At 37.2% G+C, this 26,421-nt stretch overlaps 1 protein-coding gene and 1 pseudogene across 2 annotated transcripts in view; one reads left to right on the top strand and one right to left on the bottom strand.

The window, feature by feature from the left end:
• The window catches only part of LOC145694423 (ceramide phosphoethanolamine synthase pseudogene), a 96,402-nt pseudogene extending 95,283 nt beyond the window's left edge, over window positions 1–1,119 (bottom strand). Inside the window, exon 1 of the transcript XR_014133005.1 lies at window positions 623–1,119. The product of XR_014133005.1 is annotated as a ceramide phosphoethanolamine synthase pseudogene, transcript variant X1 (transcript). The remainder of the gene's footprint in view (window positions 1–622) is intronic.
• LOC145694424 (FGGY carbohydrate kinase domain-containing protein) overlaps window positions 1–26,421 on the top strand; it is a 231,656-nt gene that overhangs the window by 141,964 nt on the left and 63,271 nt on the right. The window contains exon 3 of the mRNA XM_081770629.1: window positions 6,899–7,114. Coding sequence (XP_081626755.1) covers window positions 6,923–7,114 — 192 coding nt within the window. The 5' untranslated portion in view covers window positions 6,899–6,922. The remainder of the gene's footprint in view (window positions 1–6,898; window positions 7,115–26,421) is intronic.

The following is a 26,421-nucleotide window of genomic DNA, read 5'->3' as shown; positions in this document are numbered from 1 at the left end:
TAAGTTTGTGTTTACATTTTGACCCGCCGTCAATTTGCACAGTGTTGTCATAGAGAGTCGAGACTTGTTCCACCTTCTTTCACTTCACAACAGCTTTCAAACGATGTGGTACTTAACCTGCCTTGCCATTTGAAACTTTTGAGTTGGACCCCGTTTGGGACCTTGCGCGTGACCCTGGGGCAAACGTTTTTACCCCAAAAAGTGTGATCTTGAAAATGATGAAATACCTATTCGCCAAGTTTTCTATCTACCCAACCATTTCCGAACAAATGATCTGGTTCAAAGTAGTCTGCCAGCACTGCCAGTTTTTTTTTTTTTTTTTTTCTGTTACATTACAAAATATGTTCCAACTCACGATATCCCGACCGGTGGCACGTACTGTATAACTTTGGGATTCTTCTAGTTATAACATATCAAATGCAAACAAAAGTGTCTCGTTCGGATCTCAGCGGAGCCAGTTCGTGACCGTTCCTTGTCAGAATGCTTTTTTATATTTCATTCCATTTCATTTCACTTATTTATTTGGTCATTCGACCACACCAGCTTTGCCCTCCTTTAAAAAAAAAAAAAAAAAAAGTTAATGAAGAATCAAGTAATATTAGAAAAAGAAACTAAAACTTACCTATTTCCTTCATTAGTAAGCTGACGGACAAAATTTCTTCACAAGTAGATACAGTATACGTATTTCTTGGTGAACAGTCTCTATGTTCACTGTGACTATACCAAGAAAAGTCCCATTGAACATAAACAGGTCTCTTTACAGTTCAACTGGTACTTGAAAACAAATAAATAACACAATATTGTCAACTCTTATCCAAGGCACTGTTCTTTTGAAATGATAAATCAGGAATGGGTTCTTTTAACTTTCCTTATGGCTTGGAGTGTAAATAGGCCACCTGATGCAAGACAAAGATAGGACACGAACTTACTGCAACAAAATGCAACATACGTACTGTATCTTGTACTGATACGACGAAACCAAAACAAACTCCCCTATTTCCCTGTTGTTTTGTCCGTTTATCGCAAAAGAGGGAAAAGCAGGTCACCTGTATCAGTAAGCAAGAGAAATTATTGAAATTTGTGTTGTTTTAAAAGCTAATTATACCCACTATCATTAGTTGCGCATTTGTAGCTTCCAAAGAACACCTGCTGTACCCACCCCAGTAACCAGCACTTTCTTAGCAGATGAGAATAAGGCTCGAGGATAATAATAATAATAATATCTTTCATATTTACGTCACATATTTATGCCGGCTATGCTAAAGGAGGCGGTGAGAATGAGAAATGAATGCAATGATGGAATGAATAAAGTGGAAGGAAAGGGGAGATCCCAACCTTGGTGTTCGTCCACAAAAAAGCCCACTTGGCGCGAGCTGGGATTGAACCAGGGGACCCCACGCACCAGAAGTCTACCGCTGAGTCACCGTGCTCCCAAATAATAATAATAATAATAATAATAATAATAATAATAATAATAATAATAAATACGGAAAATAAAATTAAACCTAGAAACATGACCCTTTGTTCTGATACAGTTTGTGTTAAGCATTTTTTCACTTCAATATCATGCATAGATAGCAAAAATGCAATATTGTCTGCATTCAATTTTGTGGAGGGAAGCGTTAGATTAGAAATGAAATGAAATGAAATCTTTGAGTTTTACGTCCCACGGTTATGCCGGCTAGGTTAAGGGAAACGGTGATAATGAGAAATGAATGAAAGGGTGGAATGAAGAAAGTGGGAGGAAAAGGAAGAACCCCGAGGAAACTCACCCATACGGCGCTTGTCCGTCACCAAGTTCATTTAGCACGAAGTGGAATCGAACTAGGATCCTAGATTAGAAATTTTGGTTTTGTTAATGTAAGATATTTCGAATAAATACGAAGAAAGTTGGGACGGGCGTGAATTGAAAAATTGATTTTCTTTTACAAAGACCATTATTTCGAAAAAGTATTTAGATAAGTACAGTCAGCAGCAAAAGTATGTCTCCATTAGGTAGGGTCCTGTACTTTTGGTGCTATCACAAACGCCTGAACAGATGCAACCCTATTTACACCTAATATTTCAACCAGCAAACGACAGTAGTAAGCCTAGCGAGCACAGAAACATGTTTTTGCTGTGGATTTGATGCACGAAGAAGTCTTCATTTGAAGATTATTCTCTATTGTTTGGAGCGTTTTGTTCAATTAGTTCTTATATATCATTGATATTATAATTCGTGATGTGCATAATGTATTGTTTCAGTACATTCTGTACGCGAGAAGAAAGATTTAAAAATCACTGATCATACATGAGTTGGAAAATGGTTGAAATTTACTGACAATATCAAATTTGAAATGATTGAAGGAAATAAGTTTCTAGATTTTGTATGTCCATTCATGAATCTACTCCAATTTCCCGCCGTTCTCGTCATTCGACCATCTTTTTCCTTCTCCACAGGAGATCATGTTTATCATACACAGATAGCTTGAAATTGAAATTAAAGCACGTTAAAAAATTCGAAGGTGCGTGGATTCGAACCAGGGCCACTGTAGACGGCGGAGTGCCCTCTCCTTCATCTGCATATCAAAATGCAGATGAGTGCACATTTCCCTATCAATATGTAAATTTATTATAATTTGTGATTAAATTAATTGCTTATTAATTAGCATTCATTTTAATGATTATGTAACTTTTATGAATATTATTGGGTAAACACCGAGCGTAATACGAGAGTATTAATACAATTTTTATGTAAATTGTATTCATGTATGTATTTTATTCCTTTATAGGCTATGAACAACATTAAAATTTGCGTGCATCTCATTTAATGGGAATTAAATTGTATATATTACAAACGTTTTGGGTTTACATATCCTGCATACTAATTCTACTTATGATGAATAAAGGAGAAATCATATATTCATTTACTTCATGTATAGAAGTTTGAACTTCGTTGTTACAGAGATAGCTTGGACAGAGATTTTTTTCTCTTGGCGACAGTAGTCTGAGCTGCAAAGTTTGTGTGGGGTCGTTGACTCCTAGTGGGTGGAGAAATCCCTAAATAAACAAGGAAGAATGAAACATTGTGTATAGGAAGTAATACTGGTAACTTCCTCCGTATAGCAATGGCTAGGTGGAAACATTGCTTACAGACGCTCTCCAGGCTTTGTTACAAAAGCCATAAAATTTTTAGCGTCAACACGATAGATTTCCTATTTCTATACGTGTCGAAATCACACCTTTGAAAAGAATCTCACAAGTTCCAAGCTCATAGCGTGGCTTGGAGCCAAGTTCGTTACCGTCAGCGGTCTGACCTATGATTTTCTCCCATGATGCACTGCACTTTTGAAAACTTGTATTTTATTTTGACTTATTTTATGTGTAAATTATTAATATTAACGTATTACGCTCACAAGTTCTTGGAAAGACCGTTTAAAATTCATGACTATTTTTGTCATCGTGTTTCCGAACGTTCGAGACATTTAGATCTTGTATTATTGTCAAAATTAATCATAACAACAAATGTTTCTCTCTCTCTCTCTCTCTTGGATTAATGGCTGCTGGATGGTAGCAGACAGTTTTGAGGGAAGCTAGTGGAAAAGAGACTTCCTACACATACTCGGAGAGATGACAACTGTATATAGTGATACTATTGCATTCTGTATATATTTTACTAAATTTGTGTGTGTTTAATCAAGTGTACTTCTTTGTAGTGTTTATTTCAGTGAAAATAGAAATGTTTATCTATTTGGTGTTATGGACTTCTGTTTGGGCAGAAGCTTTCGAAACTGCCGCTCTCAACGGTGGTGGCACCATCTGTCACGCAGTGTATGCTTGTTTGCAAGCGCAAGCTGGTTTTCGATGTGCTGTTTGGTGAAGAGACCACACGCAGTTATTGCCTCAGGCATCAAAACCTTTTGTCAGTGATTCTTAGAAGAGCGAGTCCCTGCTTTTTCCAGGAAGTGGGAAGTTTAATACCCCTTTCGTGGTCATTGTAGGGTTAGTTGTTGCTGAAACGCGAAAGGAGTTGCTTCCTAAACTCGAGAGTGTGAAGTTGCTTCGAAATTTTCGAGAGTCGAGAAGTTACAACCCGGGACAGTGTGAAGATCGTTTTTCTTCCCGTGGAGTCCTGTGTAATTAAATACATGGACACCCATGTATCGCGCTACAATGATGTTAGTGGACAGTGTTTATAGATATTAAAATTTTATAGTGGTAAATACCACGAAGTGCTGCAGAACAGTGAAACTTCATAAAATTGTTAAACGCGTCATGTTCAAATTTTCAACTTAATCAATTTTCAACCACTAGTTCTGAACAGTGGCTATATTTGCCATGTCTGTTTCAGTATTTAAGTAACAGTCATTCTGTGGACAAACTTATTTATAGTGGCAGTGACACTATTATCCATTCCTGTTATGGAATCTTAAATATCATTAGTACAAATCTCAAGTGAGATTGCAAGGCCTGTCACGCTATACGACAGTGCCCTCCTGAACTCTTAAAACAAGGAGTCCAGCAAGACATGAATTATTGCTAACTTTGATCTGGCATACTTTGGGTCAGATGTGACACAGTTTGAACGTCACTAGTTTTCACCTTCGAGGAACAGTTTGATTCCAGTGGAATGGAAATGTGGGCGAGTACAATTGGTGTGTGATTTCATTTTAGACAATTTTCCAGTCCCTCCTTTAGCAGAGACTATCAGTGAAGTGGACATTAGGTCAACATCTAAACACCATGAAACTGCATCATATATCTTAAAATTGAATTTAACAATATAATTTTTTTATTTTTATCCTCCTCTCTGTACAAAAACAGTAAGAGACCATAAACTCATAAAAAATGAGGAGAATGATTGTGTTTTTATCTGCTTTGCAGTTCACTTTTAAGAGGTCAGACAGATCTCTAGTGTAAAATAAGTTAATCTTCTGTATCTATGCAGTGAGTAATGTGTATCTACATAAATTAGTGTGATTGGTGCACCAGTGAAAGAAAATGTCTAATAAGTGTTTTGTAATATGAGAGTGGTGAGTGTTGACTTCCGTCACCCATTGATTCATGTGGAGAAATAAATATCCATCTTCCAACAGTATAGCGAGGGTGTCTGTTTTCCTGATTGGTGAGTACCCGAATGCTAATCCATATGTTTTTATTTCAGGAGTGAGAGTCAAGGAAACATTTCCCCTTACTCTAGTATATCTGACCACCTTCCTGAATGGGGCCCAGGAAGGAATACGCCCAGAGAACAAATAAGACACAGTTATGAGTGTAAAGAGTACGTAACAGGCTGTTACCTGTTGGTTTTTAAATCTATTTTTTTTTTTACCTTTACTACATTTTTGAAACTCTTTACAAGTAGCTGCAAAGACCATAACTGTTGTCAGAAATCCCTGAGATCATACTTTGTAAATTTAAAACCCTGAGATTTTGTTTTATTTTGTTTTACTAATGCTCTACCAAATATCAATTGTGGCAGTGGCGGCTCCAAAAGGAGATCACCCTTATCACTCCAAAAAGGGATTTACATATGCAAAGCATTTTTATTTACATTTTTGAGTAATTCACATAATATTTGAATATCCCTCGCCACTCCATCGTATTTTATTTATCATTATGTGTTGGTGTTTTCATTTGTATGCATAGATTACATCTATAGCTACTTGCACCTCACACCACCCTGGTAGAAAACTGATGAGATAATCACTTGTCTACGTCGAACAGTTAGTTGATGATGCACAGAAACTGTTAGCTACTTGAAAACCTATCATGTAAGTATAGTCTCACATACTAAGGCCTGCATGAAGAGACAATCATTAGCTGAGTTACGGCACCTCTTTCTTCAACTCAGAAACAGATCAAAAAGCCCTTTCTTAATGAGGAAAATGTCTCGAAACGTACGTACCTCAAGTTGAGGCTGAGTTTTTAATGTTAGTTCCGAAGCCTACGAAGAGGAAAAGATGGCAAGTGTTATATATATACCATAACAGCACAAGATGTGCTAGGCATTCGCCATGTAGGGTATTCTAAAATCATCTCCCACATTCGATGCATTTGTTGCTTCTTTTTCTAAGCGATTGTGTACTAGAAGCAATAAACGCATCAACTTTATTAGATGACAACTGTAACCGATAATTTGAAAGTGAATATGGAAAAACCATGAAATAAAGTAAAGAGACACCCCTCAAATTGTTATAAAATTACATGGCGAGCCGATTTTATATGATCCCAAACAGTTATAGTTGAATATATGCGGTGAAAGGAGCACTCTGATTAGCCGAATGCAAAAGAGCTCAATAATTTATCCCTCTACAAGCGATATTCTTTTTATCGCCTCTGTAGCCAAGTCGGAAGAGCACGCGACTAGTAATCCAAAGGTTGGTGATTAGCGCTCACCCTAGGTTGCCCCCTGCATTTTTTTTTTTACTTGTTTAAAGTGTTGTTTCGACTCACCCTAATGTAAACACATTACGCATATAGGTGATTTAACATATTTTGGGGGAGTAATTTTGTGGTTCATTGACGCTTATGGCATGGGGAACATACCTAGAACATACTAGGCACGTTCCCCAGGTACATGTCAGGCATATGCCTAGGAGCGGACATAGACTATGACTATCACTTGCCATGCATGTGATTTCTCTCTCAGAGGTACATAAGGCACATACTGGACACATTCCCATGTACCTAAGGGAACATGATAGGCATATGCCTGCTATGTAATTGTGTTGTTAGGGAAAGAGCATGCCTCGTATGAAAGTGAAATGCAATCGCAGTTTAATTGAAGTCCTGGAATACAAAGCTCCTTGCCGGAAATATGCCTAGAATAAACAGTTTGCAATTTAAAAAAATAAAAATTATTTTATGATCTTGTAATTTTCCTTTATTTTTATGCATTTTTTACTTTTTCTTCTAGAATCCGAGCTAAAGAGAGTAGAAAATGAGTGAAGGAAGTCCTTCTTACTTCATTGGCGTGGATGTGGGCACAGGCAGTGTAAGGGCTGCTTTGATAACTGAGAAAGGACAAATTGTCGCTAAGGCAGTGGCGAAAACCAAAACATGGACGCCGAAAGCTGGATACTTTGAGCAATCCTCAAATGACATTTGGAACGCCTGCTGTACAGTTGTCAAGGTAAGATCATTTGCGGTGAGTGAGTGAGTGAGTGTGCTTTACGTCTTTGTGTGAGTTGAGTTGATTTTGACTTTAACGCCCCTTTCAGCAACGAGGCTATATGAGATGGGACCTACTGATTAACGTGGATTCCAAACCATATAGGCTCCCGCCAAGAATCGAACCTGGGTCCCTCATTACGTCTTTGTATGGGTCAAGGTTATAAAATATGGCCTCATGAGTGTCTGATATGAACTGGAGTGACGCAACGTTTTACTAGTATAATACGGTAGGGGTTGGTTATACATTGTATAAACTAGTGAACGACACAAACTTTAATTTTTGAGGAGAGGGAAAAGCGGGGGAAACATTTTAAACCGAAATTAATAGTTTTATATATCTTGACCTACATTACAATAAAACATATCTGGGGGGGGGGGACAGCCGAAGCCAAGAGAGGAGGATGTCTGCCTCCTTTGCTTCCTCTCGTATCGTCGTTGATAGCAACATCAATTTCTGTGACACCTCGTCTATTGTACCAAATATTCTGTGGAACCATGTAATTTTCCTCATAAGGCAAATGTTTCTCTACCATTCTTATACTAATGCCACATTGACTTGATCCCTAGTCTTCCGTTACAAGCGCTGCTATCGGCTGAAGGAATTCCACTCGCTTTCTCTCGCTTAGCAACGGCTGAACCCTTATTGGCTCAACGCGTGGGTGTGTGAGGGTGTGAGCTTTAGTTCGCATTTTTGCCACGGCTCAAGACACTTTGGCAGCACAATAGTACTGCATCAGACTCGTATAGAACGTCCAGTGGCGGTTTCTAGAAGTTGAAAACTGGCGGGGTCAGCCAGAAGCCAGAGTATGGTAGGTACATCATGATCTTACGATTTTTCGTGAGTTCTGCAGAAGTTTCCAATTTTACTGTTGACATTGTGGACTTCAAGTATTGTTTTACACATTGGATGACAGAAAAACTGCAACTGAAAGTATATCTAATGTTTCAGAAATTTTCCAATAAAGAATAAAAGACGACATTTACCATAAACTTTCAAAAAATATATAAATAATACCTTTAGCTATTTTTATCGCTCAAAAAAACCGGATACCTAGGCTTCCCTTGGCCCCGGGCTGTCCGCCACAGAGAACGTCATTGCTTCGTCATTCCTTAAGAGGGCAGTCTATTAAATAATTTTGAAAAGCTAACAATTTTTCTTTCGCCAGTTTTTCGTAAGTGAAAAGAGATAATGAAACGTAACTTACCTCAGTAATAGATAATGTTATTCTACACCCGAAAATATGAATCGGAAGAATTTTCAGCGTTGCCATCCATAGAAATTACAATATGACCAGAATTTGAATTACCCAAAAATGTAGGTTATAGCAGCGACTAGCAAAATGAACCCAACGCCAATTAATGACTTATCATGCTGTCTGTGTTCCTTGTTAACTACTTTTTAAATAATATTTGTATTTATTTTGTAATAAAGAGTACATTAAAATAGAAATTATCAGTAGAATTAAAATACAAATAATATTTAAAAAGTAATTAACAATGAACACGGACAGCATGATAAGTTATCAATTACCGTTGAGTTCATTTTTCTAGTCGCTGCCATAACCTAGATTTTTGGGTAATTCAAATTCTGGTCATACTGTAATTTCTATGGATGGCAACACTGAAAATTCTTCCGATTCGTATTTTCTGGTGTAGAATAACATTACCTATTACTGAGGTAAGTTGCATTTCATTATCTCTTTTCACTTACGAAAAACTGTCAAAAGAAAAATTGTTAGCTTCTGCCGATGACATAACTTGTACTGGAACAGAATTCTTCGACAAAAAAAAAAAAAAAAAAAAAAAAGCTATGTGGAATTTTTGACGAAATATATTTATTTTGTCACTAGATGTGAACAGTTTTGGAGGAAATGAAGGATAAAAAATATCATAAAATAAAGGTTGTGTACTTAGTCGTGTATTGTATAACGCATTGTGCCGTGAAGGAAGGATAGAAATGGAACGCTTCACGACAGAACGGAGTGTCGTCATAGTTGTCCGTCGCGAAACGTTCTATTCCTACCCGTACAGAAAACAGATAATAATCATGCGTTATTCGGCGATCCGTGACTAACTGCCAACTTACTATAAGTTTATTCAAGTAACGTTAAGTACCTCATGTAAACAAATACACGTGGTGATTGTTTCATTTTATTGGTTAATGAGCCTTGAAATATCCATGCGGCAGAAGAAAATAGACAGGCCATTGTCAAGTAAGCTGTTTTCCAATGTTTTTGTTGTATGTAAGGCTCATTATCAGAAATGCAATTTTCCATACAATTAAGTAACAGAAATAATACAGTATTTACTAACTAAATATAATTAATACAATAGAAGAGAATACGCATGCGTAGAAAGTGGCTTTCATCCATCTTACGCGCGAATTACAGTTTACAATATGGCCGCGAGCGGCGAATATGTAAAACATCAATATCGTACTAGCACAAGGACTAACTCGGGAGAGTAATGCTCCCGGAAGTAGAAACACAGTTCTGGTTGGTTGGCGTTATCCACTTCTTGCCACGTTGCATTAAAATACCAGAAATCAAACGCTTTCTGCTGTCGGCCTTCGTGGCCGAGTGGGCTAGAGCTATATGCTAGTAATAAAATTCTCTTTTGGCGTGAGTTCAAACGTGGCCCGAGGAAAGTTTTTTTTTTACGTTTTTATAACACTTATTTAATGAAAATAATACTTAAAAAAGTGATTTATTTACTTTTGTGCAGGTAAGTAGTTGTAGTACTTATGCCCTTGTACTCCATGATATAGGGCTCGTTTTGTTCCCCTTGTACTTCATTATATAAATTTTGTAACCAACTTAAAACAACTGGCTAGGATAGCGCGTAAAACAGCTGGCTAGAGTAGCGCGCGGAAAAACGTACTTCCGGGAGCGGGTCGTGTCATAGTTGTCCGTCGTGAAGCGTTCTATTCCTACCCTTACAGGAAACAGGTAATGATCATGCGTTATTCGGCGATCCGTGACTAACTGACCATAAAGACAATAGATGAAATATGTGTAACGTTCAGTGCTGCCAACTTACTAAAACAGAAATGGCGGGCATTTCAAAAGTTAAGTTCTTTATAGGACACCCTATACTCATTTGCGTTTAACGAAAAAAAAAAATCATTGTCCAAACATGAAATATGTACGTATATACCGATCCATACATCTTATTAAGCTAAACAAAATTATATACGTCAGTGTAAAATCTCATGCGTAGATTCTGAGAAAATCAAGGAGAAGAAATTTGTTTGTAAACCTAAAAACTAATGCTATATTAGAACTACACTACTTGTTAATGTGAAACTAATCCTAAAGTATATCCTAAGCAACATCTTGATTATAACGCTAGCAGGATTAGAGTTCATAATATGATTGAGATATCTATCCAAAAATTACCTTCATCGTTAATTTCTGTTTAAATAAAATAATGTCCAAAGATGATATATACGAGGTGCGTTTTTCAATTAAGTACCGTTTCAAAATTCGGCCACTGCAACACTGCAGTCGAATTCCCACGCATGTGCACTGTGTACCAACATCTGTTGGCAAGTCACAGACGTCATTACGGAAACTTAGACCGTGTTTACGTTTGTTTGTGAGTAGTTAAAAAGGCCTCTGGCAATTGAGAATACCACCGACTGTGAAATACGCGCTGTGACTAATTTTCTTAAGTGCTAAAGGCGTGAAAGCGGCTGAAATTCATTGCCAGATCGGCGAAGTGTATGAAGAAAATATTATAATCGATAACAGATAAAGAGGAAATCGTGAAGCGTGTGTTCTCTTTCACTTTTTCCTCAACTTTGTGCACTAAATTTTAAGTGATGATTGAAGATCGCCCACCTCGTTCTTTACCATAAATATTCTTGCTGCCATCTTTAAAAGCTCTAACCCATTTCCGTAGCATTCCATCACTTGTCATATTTTCTTCATACACTTGACTAATCTGGCGATGAATTTCAGCCGCTTTTTTCACGCCTGTAGCACTTAAGAAAATTAATCACAGCGCGTATTTCACAGTCGGTGGAATTCTCAATCGGCAGACGCATTTTAACTACTTACAAACAGCCCCGTATTTAGGTAAGTGCTATTCTGTGCTCAAGCACAGGGCGGCAGAATTTAGGCGGTGACAACATTTTGGATTTTTTAAGGATTCACAATAGAGTAATATTTAAAACTAGCAACCCGCAGAGTTCCGCGCAAGTGCGAGTGTGTTAAGTCATTCTCTCCCATCCCCACCCCAAGGAATGAGGTTGAACTTGAACATCATGAAAACTGATACCGTTAAACTCAGCGACCTCGAAAACTATGAATTCAACACTGTCGTTTTCGATTACTTTTAAAATCTCTCCCCCTCCTTGGGAAGTGGAGTATGATCTTGAAGTTGAATTGGATTAAAACTGTCAGTATTCATCTCAGCGACCCCAAAAATTATGAATTAACTTTAATATCGGTCGTTTTCGGGGGTGAGGGGGCAAATTATTTAGAGCACAGGGACGCACAATATATAAATACGGGCCTGCTCACAAAGAAACGTAAACACAGTCGAATGTTTCCGTGATGGCGTCTGTGGCTTGCCAGCAAATGATGGTACACAGTGCACATGCGCGTGATGCCGACCGCAGCGCAACAGCGGCCGAATTTCGGAACAATATTTAGTTTAAAAGAAAACACATCTTGTATATCAGCCAATAGATGACCTGAAGCTGAACAAAATGACGTAATTTTTGAGGATCAATTCTCATGCGTATCTTTTGAGAAAATCGAAGAAATAAAAATTTTATGATGCTAAAAATCGTGTCACGCGTTGCCAATATTAATTGGGAGTTGCTAGAAAATATTACGTATTCATTTATTTATTGTATACTGTGTGCTAAAAATAAACTGTTAACTAGCACCTAACGGTGACACTAATATAACTAACAGTTACGCATATATACTACTTGTAATAACTAGTGAAGTTTTCCGGAGTTTCCTCATACACCAGGGTAGTGCCGGAGTGGTACCTAACATAAATGTCTCAGTCCGCTTCGTTTCTTCCTTCGCCACTTCCTGGGCGGTGTAACTCGCCGAGGCACGTGATCCCTCATACGTAACAGGCTAACATGACAATAGAGGCCGAAAGCCCAGAAATATAATTCCAAATCCTAATCCTAGTGACGGGCTAATATGACCATAGATGCCGAAAGCCCAGAAATCTAATTTCTAATCCTAGTGACGGGCTAATATGACCATAGATGCCGAAAGTCCAGAAATATAATTCCTAATCCTAATCCTAGTGATGGGCTAATATGACCATAGATTCCGAAACAGAAATTAATTCCTAATCCTAATCCTAGTGATGGGCTAATATTGCCATAGATGCCGAAAGCCCAGAAATCTAATTCCTAATCCTAATCGTATAATTGCATTCTATTCCTGTTGTATCGTATTGAAGTACAGGGTGTTTAAAAATTATCACGAACTTGAAAGCGTCATAGATTTCATACAGAGGGTCGCGTCAATGATTTGATTTTTAAATAAAACATTTCTTTCAGCAGCGAGGCTATAGAAGACCGAGACGGACAGCTTAACGTGGGATAGAAACCACATAAGCTCCCGCCGGAAATCAAACTCAAGACTCCCACGCCAAGTCATGTCAATGAAATGACTTGTAAAAATACAGCATGTCCATAAAAAAACTATCATACTTTGGAGTGGTATTATGTCGCTTTGGGTAATCGTGTTTAAATTAAATTGGTCATATTTGAAAGGAAAACTCAAAATGTTGTGCATGTCAACAATGGACAACAATGAACTACAATGTCAATAATGGACGGGATCAAACAGAAAAAGTAAATTGACTCATGTTTACTTTGTGGTTAGCAGTGTTGCCAGAGCTACTGATTTTGCAGGAGATCTCCTGCTTTTTCTACGTTCTACTGATGTACTGTGAAAGAAAATGAAAAGCTAACAATCTCCTGCTTTTTCTCTACTTCGAGAAGTTAAAGAAATATATTATTATTAATATTGAATTTTCATATTTTTCGTTACATAAAAAAGGAAATTTCTCTGGATGTATAAAGCTCTGTAGAGTATATAGTTATAGAGTTTTGATGTATATAATATGAATACAAGGATACAACTGTACGTCATCTTCTATATGCATGATGGTTGGCGATCTTTATGACTTACTGTAAGATTTACGAGTAAGTGTTTTGTTTAGATTGGGACTTGGGTTGGAGCAGGGCAAAAGTGAGGGGTATGCTGGGGGACGTCGTTACCCCACTTCCAAAAATATCTATGGCATCCCCCACTTTCTTAAAAAATTACAGTAAATAAACAGAGGCAAGGAGGACGGCCTATCATGCGTCGCCCTACTATTTTAGAATCACTTTTACCCCTGGTTGGAAGAGTAGCTTAGATCACTTCTCCACGATCGTCAACTCTTATGTTGAAGCAATTAAGATTCAAATTTATGTTTTGTATGTATTGTTTTATTTTGAAATTAAAGTAATAATGAATTCTGGACCTCTTGTTTTGACCGCTGTCCCCTTAATAATGGCAAATTTTTTGGTCCCCCTGGATTTGTACTCAAATGCTGCAAATTTATGTGTCTACTGCTTTCTCCTGTTTTTTATGATCTAATCTTCTGTTTTTCCAACTGATCGGTCTGGTAACACTGGTGGTTAGTCTTCTGGAGGTCCTTGGGAAGCTCTTATGTTTCTGTGTTGTTATGCCTTAATGGGCTAACGTAAATTTATTTTCTTTCGTTGTGTTGTGTGTTATTAAAGAATAAATTTATGCCGGAAATGATGATAATATCTTCTACATGTGGCCGCTGAGGTCGCCTGGCTTGAAGGTCTGTGGCTTCTTTTTATGGGGTTACGTAAAGGATTGTGTCTGTGTACCCTCATTGGCTCAAAGCCTGCAAAAAATGCAAGTTCGTAAGAGTGTTACTATCCAATCCATTTCGTCAGATATGTTGGAGCGTGTGTGTGACATGAATGGGAATATCGCCTTGTCTGCATCGCCACTCGTGGGGCCCACATTCAATGTCTATGAGGTATAGTAAAAAAACACTTGAGTTTATCTTTCAAATGTGACCAATTTAATTTAAATACGATTATCTAAAGCGACGTAATACCACTTTAAAGTGTGATGGTATTACAGGGCCTCCAATTCCAGTAGTTACGGTTTCTGAGTGATATAACTATATATGCCACTCAAGAGCAGGGTTGCCAACTTTTCTTAAGAAAAAAATCGGGACAGGACAATCGGTGTTGGACTCCCCCCCCCCCCGGAGACGACTACACTTACGGCGAGTCTTTGAAAACAATGTTAATAATCACCTAAATAACACGAACCTGAATGAATGCGGCACCTTATTTTTTATTTTCCTGCGTGAAATATACTATAATCATAATCGGCTGGATTATCAACACAAAACAGTTAGGGAATAACTATAAATTAAAGACGAGTTACTAACTGTTTTTTCATGAGCCAAATTGATTCTATACATAAAACTATAAGGATAAAAAAAGAAGTTATTCCATTGTAAAAAGGCCCAGTAAAATATTATTTAACTTTGAACATCGATAAATCGGGACAATACGCGTAACGACGAATGTCCGGCCGGCACGCGGGACAAGTAAGTCAGAAATCGGTACAGTCCCGACAGAATCGGAACGGTTGGCAACCCTGCTCAAGAGTGCCAGTAACCATTTCATACTTTAATGTTTCCTTGTGATTTTTAAATACTGTAAATGTCTATGTCTGTAAATGTCTGTAAATGTCTGTAAATGTCTGTAAATGTCCCATCGTTAACATCTAATCTGTCCATAAGCACAAAGACCTATCATTATCTGTCGAAGAAAACCATTGTGCCTTCTCCGGCCTGATTCGTACGTTGTTGTACGAAACTGAAATCGGTTGCAATTTCCAGTATTACCATTTTCGAAAAATAATGGGTCTATTAAGTGTTTCATAGATATGGTACACATGCAGTGGCGTACGAAAATTTTCATCAAGAAGGAAGAAGGGTAAAATTCCTAAGTTCAAACCGTTTCAAGATTTTTATAGCCCAGAAACGCCCCTTTATGTACGCCACTACAAACATGCATTAATCTTGAGGCTGTCCTGTCCTGTTCTTCCAAGTTCTAAAACTAACCAGTGCTCCTGTCATTCTACGGTTTTTCTATCTTTCGGTGCACTTCAACACACGGTTTAAGTTCAACAAAACTCAGAACATACTTGTAACTTCTTCTGAACTGTTGCCATTTTGTAATAGACTGACTGCTTATAACACAGTATTGCCAATTTCATTTCTTTTTACAAAGTCACAACTACTTTATACAAGTTAATTTTCATTTATTCCCGTATCCGTTTGGAATCTACAACACTATCAAATCCGAATAGAGCTTTAAAACACATTATATACACAATGTCGTCCATAAGTTTCCGGACTTTTTTTTACTGCTTTCTTGCCAACACTGTTTGTGGGACAGCGATTGACTTACGTAGTACAAGGCCTACTTAACAGGAGTGCAAATTAGTGTTAGTATAGTTGCAGTAGTTTAGAAAACAAGATGTATCATTCACACCATTGTTGCTAGTCTCTCTCAAAGTGTGAAATAGATGAGAAGGACGAACAACGTGTAGTGATGAAACTCTGCTTTAAAGTCGATGTGTCTGCAAAAGACACGCTATAAATGATTCAGAAAGAAACATTAAGCCGAACAACCGGTTTCGAGTGGTACAACTACAAAGGGTTTCGAGACGGTAGGAAGTCACTAAAAGACGACGAGCGCAGTGGTCGGTCCACAACAACCAGAACCGATAACAACATCACCACCGTCGCCAAAATGATCGAAGAAGATCGAAAAATGACGTCTCGGTTAATAGCAGACACACGCAATATACCTAAAACTGTGGTTTTACGAATTTTATCTCGATTTGAGAAAAAAGAAAGTGTGTGCAAGATTTATTCTGCATACACTGAACAGATCTTACTTAAAAGCAAATCGTAACTTTACACCATCCCTCTTACTCTCCAGACCTGTCTCCGCCCGATTATTTTCTGTTCCCCAAAGTGGAGTTGCAAATAAAATGTGAAGAATTTGATACCATCAAGGAGATTCAAAAAGCTGTGACCGATCAGCTGAACAGTATTCTCGCAGAAGAGTTTTCCTAAGGCCATGAAAAAGTAGGAAACACTAGGGATGCGTACGAGACGAGTCGAGACAGGATTTTCCTGACAAAATTCGAGTAGAGACACGGCTCTTCCAATGGAGAAATATACATTTTTCGAGTCGAGACATCACTTTTATAGCATATTTTCGAGACGAGACAGCCACAAATCTTGTCTCGTGCGCATTCCTAGAAAGCACGTGAACAGCAGTGAATTGCTTCAAATACAGCCTGTTTTGAAGAAACTAACTAAGAAAAAATAATATCAATCTTCTTATTTTCTTCCAATGACCCTAGTCCGGGAACTTTCGGACCACACTGTGTATTGTTATCTAATAATTCAAATTTCTTGAAATAAATATACGTACCAGATAAGTACCCCTTGCAGCAGGAATTCTACTTTATTCCAGTATTAACTCTGAATAACTTCAACTTAACATTGACAATTTCAAATACACTAAACCATTAGAAATGAAACTTTGTGGGAAGAAAAATTATAAAAAGAGCAGCTGTCAACATAGAAATCGAAATAAGACTACTGCTCAAGTGTCTTGTATCGTATATTTAGTAATTTCTTTACCTGTGAAAATGTGTTCCTGATAATTTCCTCTCGCTTCTATTTGTACAACTGTATGCTACATAAGTAACCATTTTCAACTGAAAAGAAAGAAAAGTCTTCCTGTGAAATAAACATTTAGAAAGTACAATATGTTTTTTTCCTACGCAAATGGACATCTTTTGAACAAGATTAATGGCGGACAATAGAAGAATCAATCAGGTGTAGCGATTCTCAATTGTTTTTCGGCTTCAGTGTTAGTGAGATAGTACTCGGACTGTTCTTTATGTTTAAAGGTTTTTGAGTGGCATCGCTTCTATTCCTTCGATTGGACACAGGATTTAGTAGTTCGCGGTATGTGTTTGCAGGCTAAATGATTACTGAAGATGCCCGAAAATTAGCATTTCAGACTTTGTGGTTTTCGATTGATGATTATTACGGATGGTGCAAAGAAAGCATCCAAAGTTGAACATATAACAAACATGTGTTTTTGCAGTAAGGAATTTGATGTTACTGATCACAGAAGTAATTGTTCTCAAGGTACGTATAAAAGCAAGTTCAGAGAATGAGAATGTGACTATACTGTCTTCATATTAACTTTGTTTGTTGGAATATATACTGACCAGCAAAAACATTATGACAACGTACATAATATCTTATGTGTCTACTTTTGGCCTGCAAGAGAGCAACAATGCAGTCTGGCATTGAATCAATGAGGCCTTGGTGGGTGACTGGAGAGATGACACACCTCATCTAAAGACAAAAGTAAATTAAACAATGATATCCCAAAAATGTTCAATTTGGTTAAGATTGGGTGAGTTTGGGGGCTATTACAGCAATTAAAAATTATCACTGTGCTCGAACTACTGCAGCACAAGGTTGGCCTTGTGACAATGAGCGTTGTCCTGCTGAAACATGTCATTCTTAACTGGAAATATGTCCCAGATGAATGGGTGTACATGGAATGACCTGCCGATAATAAGGAGCTATCATGGTGCTCTTCACACCCACCACCACCGAGATGATTATGAGAAGGTGTCCCAAATCATAATTGATCTATCACTGTGAACGTCTCGAGCAGCTATTCCCTGGGAAGACGAAGGATTCAGACTCAGCCATCGTTGTGATGAAGGCAATTGGGCCATGCAACGTTATGCCATTACTCTGCGGTAGGGATGGTATCGAGACGAGACGAGACTTTGTACAGTCTCGGTCTCGTCTCGGTTTAAAAATAGCTGTCTCGGTATCGGTCTCGTCTCGAGTCAAAAATCGCCGTCTCGGTATCGGTCTCGTCTCGGTCTACAAATGCTTGTCTCGATCTCGGTATCGGTCTCGAGGGCCAAATCTCGGTCTCGTCTCGAAAGTCTCGAAATAAATAGGTGAAATTAAAATTGTAAAAGTATCATTATTGTAAAGTCTGTTGTTTCTGCTTCTTATTTTTGGCCTTATTCTTGACTTAGAATTATAGTATGGTGTACTTCTTCAGAGCTAATTTGCTAGCGCTGATGCCTTTCATGCGTGTGTTCCAGTTTCAATCATCAGTGGGTATATCATATCTGGGATAAAATTCTAATAGTAACCCATATTTCACTTTCAGCAGAAGACTTTCTCATATGGTCTCAGTACTGCCTATACAATTAAACTCCATTAAATTAACTTCAGTCCTATACAGTAGTTTATTTTCTTCCTTAGAATAAGAATTGTTCAATACTTTCTAGATAACGCAACACATAGCAGCATGAATGTATTTAATTGTACCGAAATTGAAATTTTACAATTTCTCATTTATTATCCAATAGGGCCTACATTCTGTTTTGACTGTCATTTTAAAAACATAATATAACGTTCATTATCTGAACAAATATGGTAAATTATTAGTACAATATACTTTGTTTAAAATTGATCAAATGCTTTATTACTGTTTCACATCTACGTGTTTAATTGACACCTTATAACACGAAATTCCTGAACTTTGTGGTGGGAGCTAGGCACTCATCTTTGTTATGCGTGGTCTCGGGTTGCATCACGAAACAAGTTAGAATCAAAGTCTGATGTTTCGCATAGTTCGCGTCTAAATTTAAGTACATTCTGTTTCTTATACAAGTTCCTAAAGTTGTAATGCATTACATACGCATACGTATATCCACTGCCGTAACATAGATTAAGCTTATTCCTATGCTCTTAGCGGTGCATGTGATCTTTATTCGAGAAAACCTATCGTGCGTTCATTACGTTGAAATTTTATATTGATTGAAAATTACTTGCGAAACATGAACATACATATTATATAAGTATATAGGTAATTCGAGCTAGATGTATCTATTTTCTCTCGCGCGCCAAAACAAGTGATTCTTAACTTTCTAGTTTTCTTTTGTATTCATTTTCGTAGTTTTGCAGCAACGTGAAGTATTAAATAGTCAAAAATATATTTTTTTCGTTGTATGACTTTCGTTGAATTTTGGATCGAATTTTACCCTACCTTACCTAGTAAATTTATACAGTATATACAGTATATACAGTATTATACAGCATTATACAGTATATACAGTATACTGTTATATATATACAGTATATATAACATTAGTGGTAGACTATGTTAAGTCACTTTTTACTCAAATTGAGTTAGAACACTTTTTTAAATAGACTATGCTCTTTCTAGTGGTGTAATAATGTAAGTCTAAAGCCATCTTACTACTTTGTAACTACTTAGTATAGTTTGAAAAACAGTATTACAGATCTTAGTTAAGGAACCGGTTTTTCGCTTCTCGTGTAAAATTACGAAATTATGACTTGGTTTAGTTTACCTCTGAGGTCTCGATATAAAATCATCACCATCATCATATCAAGTATTATCAATCCACTGCTGGATGAAGTCTTCCCAAGTTTTCTCTACAACTATCTATCTTGGGTAATTCTTTTCCAGTTATTCCCCAGTGGTTCCAGATTTTGTCACAATTTCTTGTATGCGGACATTTCCTAGGCTGTTTTTGTCACGTGGTATCCAATCTAAAATTGTTTTCGTCTATCGATCATAATTTCGTCTTACAATATGTCCATCACATTTTCCGGTCTATTTTAAATATTATTTCATTAGTGCCAGTCATTAGTTGCCAAATAATTCGTTTCTATATATTTGGGCTACAAATAGTTCATATCCTCTACTTTTGGAGCACAGACACGCTACTTTTTGATCTCTGGATCTGGCAACACTGACTCAATTATTTAAATCAACACAATGTAAGAACCTCCATTTGCTGTAATGGCTAGTACGCTTGATTTTGATTCGCATGGCCCCGAGTTCGGCATGGTGGCGGTAATGTTCAACGACCGAAGTTTTTCGGATTCTACTATGATTAGTAACTCACGTCTTCTTTAGCCGCCCTAGCATAATCGTGAGACGTTAAACTAAAACAAAACAAACCAAAAATCAACACAATGTGTATTACTAACTGTAAGTCTTTGAATAATTGCATACAGCTATATGGTATGGATCGAGTTTGAGGTGGTCGGTGGTCAAACTATAACAAATGAAATGCAGTTAGGGTGTAATTAAAAGTTTAATAAAGCAGTGTTTTAATCTAAAACATTCACCAGACCTCAGGCTTAGGGAGAACAACCAGTGCTACTGAAAAGTTTTCAGTTACGTTTAATTTCAGTTACAATTTGCTTTTACATGTATTGTTGGAACGAAAACTTTGACATTAACATTATAAGTAGCCCAAAGACTATGATAAACATCGTGTTTTGAAAACATTCTTGCACCATAAAACAAATTACGAGTAATTTTAAAATATTTTGCACTTTAGCTACGTTATTTGCACTATATTTATAATAATATTTAGCAATTTATTTAAGTTCGCAACACTGCTTAAAATAATGTAACTGCTACTTGTTGTAATTAAAACTACTGAACACTAATGTTATAATGTTCCTGCCATTTGAGTTATTAGAGATCTCCAAAATGTTGATGTTAGTGATATGTATTGTCCTTTGTTACACTGAATAATATATGTGCTTTTGTGGTTTAATTTAATATGTAAATTAGAAATATGTAGAGCTCTTTCGTTGCTAAGCAGTTAGCCTATGGCGTGAGAGACCCGGGTTAGATTCCCGGCGGGAGCTCATGTGGTTTAGATTCAACGTTAATCAATAGGTTCAGTCTCATATAACCTCGCTGCTGAAAGAGGCGTTAAACTCAATTAAAAAATGAAATGAAATTTTTGAGTTTTACGTCCCACGGTTATGCCGGTTAGGCTAAAGGAGACTGTGATGATGAGAGATGAATGAAATGGTGGAATGGAGAAAGTGGGAGAAAACAGGAGAACCCCGAGAAAACCCACGCACTAAACTAAATTAACTGAACAGAAATATGTAATATCAAACGTAGTGCAATTTGATAAATTACAATTAAAAGTGTCCTGTATCAGATAAAACGTCCAGTGTTTATAGGCCTAAATCAGAAACGGCTGAGAATAGAGAGCTGAAACAAAAACTGAGATAGAAACGATGATAAAGCATATCAAGTGGTGTTGTTGTGGTGACCCTCAGGAAACTCCGTGAAGGGGGCCCAGGTGTCAACTTCAAACTGATACAGGACTTTTTGCGGCCATTTTGAAAACGGTGCCCCAAATCGAAAAGTGTTTCCTACAAAAGTTGTTTCGTTTTCCAAGTACTATTGAATGAGGTATGATTTGTTACTATTTGAAAATTTGAAGTTGGCCCCTGGGCCCCCTTGAAGGAGGGCCCTATGGGTCACTACAACAACACCATGTGATGCGGCCTATGACATTTTCCTATCTCAGTTTTTGTTTCATCTTTTTATTCTCAACCGTTTCGGATTTATAAGCACTGGACGTTTTATCTGAAACACCCTATATATATATATATATATATATATATATATATATATATATATATATATATATATATATATATATATATATATATATATATATATATATTGAGAGAAGGAGAGAGAGACAGAGATGACCATACACATCAGCAGTGGATTTTGTTTCGGAAGAGGCTTGAGAACGAGTAAGAAATATTTGTGTTGTACGTGCAATGCTACAAAATGATCACAAATCTATTTCGGGAGGGGCTTCAGTCCGATAGCCATCCCCTAAGTACGCCACTGAACATTAGTCAACTGTTCCCATTTTACCTAATACAGCAACGAAAGAAATTTTGAGTAAAGGTCAATCTTAATAGTTGTCTATATTAATATTCGAGACGAGACCGAGACTTTCGAGACTGGCCTAAGTCTCGTCTCGGTCTCGTCTCGATTTATAGAGCTCCGTCTCGGTCTCGTCTCGGTAGATAAAAGACCGTCTCGGTCTCGGTCTCGTCTCGGTATATAAAAGGCCGTCTCGGTCTCGGTCTCGTCTCGATAATTCGAGACGATACCGAGACGAGACCGAGACTTGTCTCGGTCTCGGTACCATCCCTACTCTGCGGTCCGATGATGATGGGCACGTGACCATTTCAGTCGATGCCGTGCGGTTAACATTGGTACACGTGTGAGACTTAGTTCCCGTCGTTGGTCTAGTAGCTAACGCGCGTGTCTGTAGCGCGCATGGTTCTCGGTTTGATTCCCGATGGAAGAGCACAAAATTTAGAGTTCACAATCATTCACTTTCATTCTTTAGCCTAAAATGCGTAACCATGAGAAGCTAAACTTTAAAAAAATGCAGGATGTCTCCTGCGGAGCAGTAGCGTAACGCAAAAATGTCGGACCCTGCCCTAGGATTATTTTTGGGCCCTCCTTCTCATGCCCATTAACTTCCTACTATATTATGGTTCTGTATAACACCATGGTGGATACATCCATGGAATATATTAAAATTACAATTAAAATTAATACTCACCGAAAAAGGCAAAAATTATTTTTCCTTAACCTTCGAGTGCTAAGATGATTTTTTAAACTGATGTTGCTAGAGTGGATGAATTTTCACCCAGAGCATATTTTCCTTTCTAAAGTAAATAATGTTGTTCAGGGAAATGGATATTCCGTATTCAGCTCACTTTTTGTAGCTTTTAATTCTTGGTATTTGCTTCGCTGTGGGCACCCAAAACCTGCGGGCCCCTCGGTTACGCCACTGTGCGGAGGCTCATATCCAACAGTATATGGTGAGTTGTATGCTCAGACACGCTCGGACTTCGTCCAGTGTTAAAGTCTGTTGTTAATCGTGCAACAATATTCGGCCTCTCCTGTTGTACACTACCTCAACAGTGAACGTCGTCCGACATCTCTAATGAGGTGTGCCGTCACATATCTTGTAGTTTGATGCTGGTTTCACCGTCCCTTTTCCCCTCTGGAAGACACTGCCCATGGCAGTTCGCGAGCACCGGACAAGTTGCACTGTTTCGGAAATGCTCGTTGCCAACCATCTGACCATAAAAACGCATTTCACAATTTAAGATCTAATAATTGCGTAAACTGGTGTTGCCAATGAGGCTCATGAAATTTCTCGATTTACCTCAAAAACTAAAAGAAAACTGTCGTGTTTTTAGATTCGAATTGGAAAGATGCTTCTCGTCTCGAATTGCAGATGAGACGAGACATTTTTCGTCTCGGTCTCGTCTCGTGGTTCAACACAAATGTCAACAATGAATTAGAAATACTAAATCTGCTACTTTTACTGAGCGGTCTAACTTTTCCATTCTATAATCCATGGAATGCAACAGTCCCATATGTTCTACCAATAGAAAGCCCTGAAGTTTTACTCTGATTTCCGTCTCAAATGAATATCTACAGAGGACCAATAAGCAAAAAAAAAAAAAAAAAAAAAAAATTCGAAAAATAACATGTTAAATCATGAATTTCATGCATACATAGAAATTTATGACAATGAACAAGAAAAATACACTTACGTTATTTTACTTTGAAATCGAGGACGCTACCCACATCTTTTGGTGATACTTCATTGCTCTGTTGACTTTGGCTTATACATTTAAGTGCCTTATGCGAATAAATGTTCTTGTGGGAACATACTGTATGTTTTTATTCATGGTGTTTCGGATGTATACATAACATTTTTAAATAAAATAATGCGCGTAACGTCAGAGTTTTACTTATGTCATTTTTACTCCAACGCGCTCATTCCTTTTTAAATTTACTTAGAAGACACTCTATTTGCGTTAATACTTCCTGTAATTCGGTTGACACCATGTTTTACTTTATCAGTAAGATGTTTTGTGTGGTAGAGCGTTCACCCCCGGTACTTGGGGTCCCTGGTTCGATCCCAGCTCGCGCCATGTGGACTTTGTGGTGGACAAACACCGTGCTCGTGGGTTTCCTCGGGGTTCTCCCGTTTCCTCCCATTTTCTTCATTCCACCATTTCATTCATTTCTCATAATCACCGTCTCCTTTAGCCTAGCCGGCATAACCGTGGGAAGTAAAACTCAAAGATTTCATTTCATTTTCATTTTAAGATTTTTTTTTTTGTCAGAGATTTGAATTTCTTTACTCTTCTTATTTATGGTAGAACACAGCACAGCACTTTTCAACGGATCCATAGTTATTAATTTTGTTTTTAGTTGTTCCATTTCAATATTAAACACTCTAAATTCTGTTTCTATTTCCGCATCTAATTTTATCTTTTTCGGAGAAAGTGTAGACAAGTTTTTCAGAGCCCGTTTTCTGACTTCTCGCGATTCACTTCTTACATTGTTCTATCATTTGGAACATTTGGAGATGAAAGACAAGCTGAAACATAATTTGTTCCATTTTGTGCTGGAATTGGACTTTAAGGGTCTTCACTACAGCAAAATTAAACTACCGCTAATTTGAGAGTTTTTCTCTAATATCTTCAAAACAAATAAAACTATTCGAAAAGCAGAAACGTAGTGAACTAGACGATATGATTTTGCATGTGATACCGTTATCACAACTCATCTATGTGCTTTCGATTTGCAACTGTAGATAGATTTAGCATTTTTTGCGGGTTCTGTAAATAGCGGCATATCAAAAGCAGATAGGTGAATAGTGGTAAACATATCACATGGAAAATAGTAGTGTCTAGTTCACTACGTTTCTGCTTTTCGAATATTTTTTATTTGTTTTGAAGATATTACAGAAAAACTCTAAAATTAGCGGTAGTTTAATTTCGCTATAGTGAAGACCCTTAAATGCGTAGTTTAACTGACGAAACTGCATTTGGTTTCAGAATTTTCTTTGGTGGCAAGCCTAGAAGTTCAGATTTCAGATCTCGCAAATAATGTTCTTCTGAAAAATGCACACTACAACCAGTCGCATTTTTAAAGTTTATTTTATCTTTTCTTTTACATGCGTTGAGCCACTGTTTAACAATAACAAGAATCATTAGGGAAATTGTGGTACACAATACCGTTACCTTTTGTTTTTCTGTTCTGTTTGTTGCCTCCACGTTACTACAGCACAAGAAGGCATCTTTATTTACTCCCACAAACATACACATACACACACACACACACACACACACACACAAAACAAGAACAAAAAACTATATTATACGAAAGGAAAGGCACACATATACACGTAAAAGTAAATACGTACACACTACGGATGGCCAATTCCGGAATTTTTACTTTCCGGAATCCGGAAAGTAAAATCGGAAAATTCCGGAATTCGGAAAAATTCCGGATTTCGGAAAAAATCCGGAATTCGGAAAAAATCCGGAATTCGGAAAAATTCCGGAATTCGGAAAAATTCCGGAATTTAGAAAAATTCCGGAATTTAGAAAAAATCCGGATTTCGGAAAAAATCCGGAATTTGGAAAAATTCCGGATTTCGGAAAAATTCCGGATTTCGGAAAAAATCCGGAATTCGGAAAAAATCCGGATTTCGGAAAAAATCCGGATTTCGGAAAAATTCCGGAATTTAGAAAAAATCCGGAATTCGGAAAAATTCCGGAATTCGGAAAAATTCCGGAATTCGGAAAAAATCCGGATTTCGGAAAAATTCCGGAATTCGGAAAAAATATTTTTTCTTTTTGTAATCCTAAGAATTTTGTTCAAACGCAAACGAACAAATTTCCTTTTTGTAATCCTAAGAATGTATGATGCAAATTAAGCTGAAACTTACATCCTAAAGTATACACTACTCAATCTTCCCATGGTTAATGAGATGTAGTCCAAAAGTACGATGTACTTCTAATATTTAATTTTTGTTTTACTGTGATATTGTCCAGAGGTAAGACATATATCACACTGAGATAAACAACTTGACATAATGAAGATGTTATCATACGTAGTTTTCCAGAAAATCGTGAGAAACTAATTTTTGTGAAGTTAAAATATGCGTCTCTTGTTGCCAGTGGGATGCAATTGATAACTTTTATGCTGGAATAGTCTTCTTCTTCTTCTTCTTCTTCTTCTTCTTATTATTATTATTATTATTATTATTATTATTATTATTATTATTATTATTATTATTATTATTATTATTAATCGTTTATGTACTGTAAAAGAAAAATGTGAACCGTTAAGTAGTAGATTTTATCTGTTGTTTTTTGATATCTTCTAACAGTAATAACAAACTGCTTGTAAATACGCAATGATTA

This window comes from Thermobia domestica, chromosome 9 (assembly GCF_964235325.1).
Source record: "Thermobia domestica chromosome 9, izTheDome1.hap1.1, whole genome shotgun sequence".
Taxonomy (NCBI): Eukaryota; Metazoa; Arthropoda; class Insecta; order Zygentoma; family Lepismatidae; genus Thermobia; species Thermobia domestica.
Note: the sequence above shows the minus strand (reverse complement) of the source record. Positions and strands in the feature narration are given on the sequence as shown.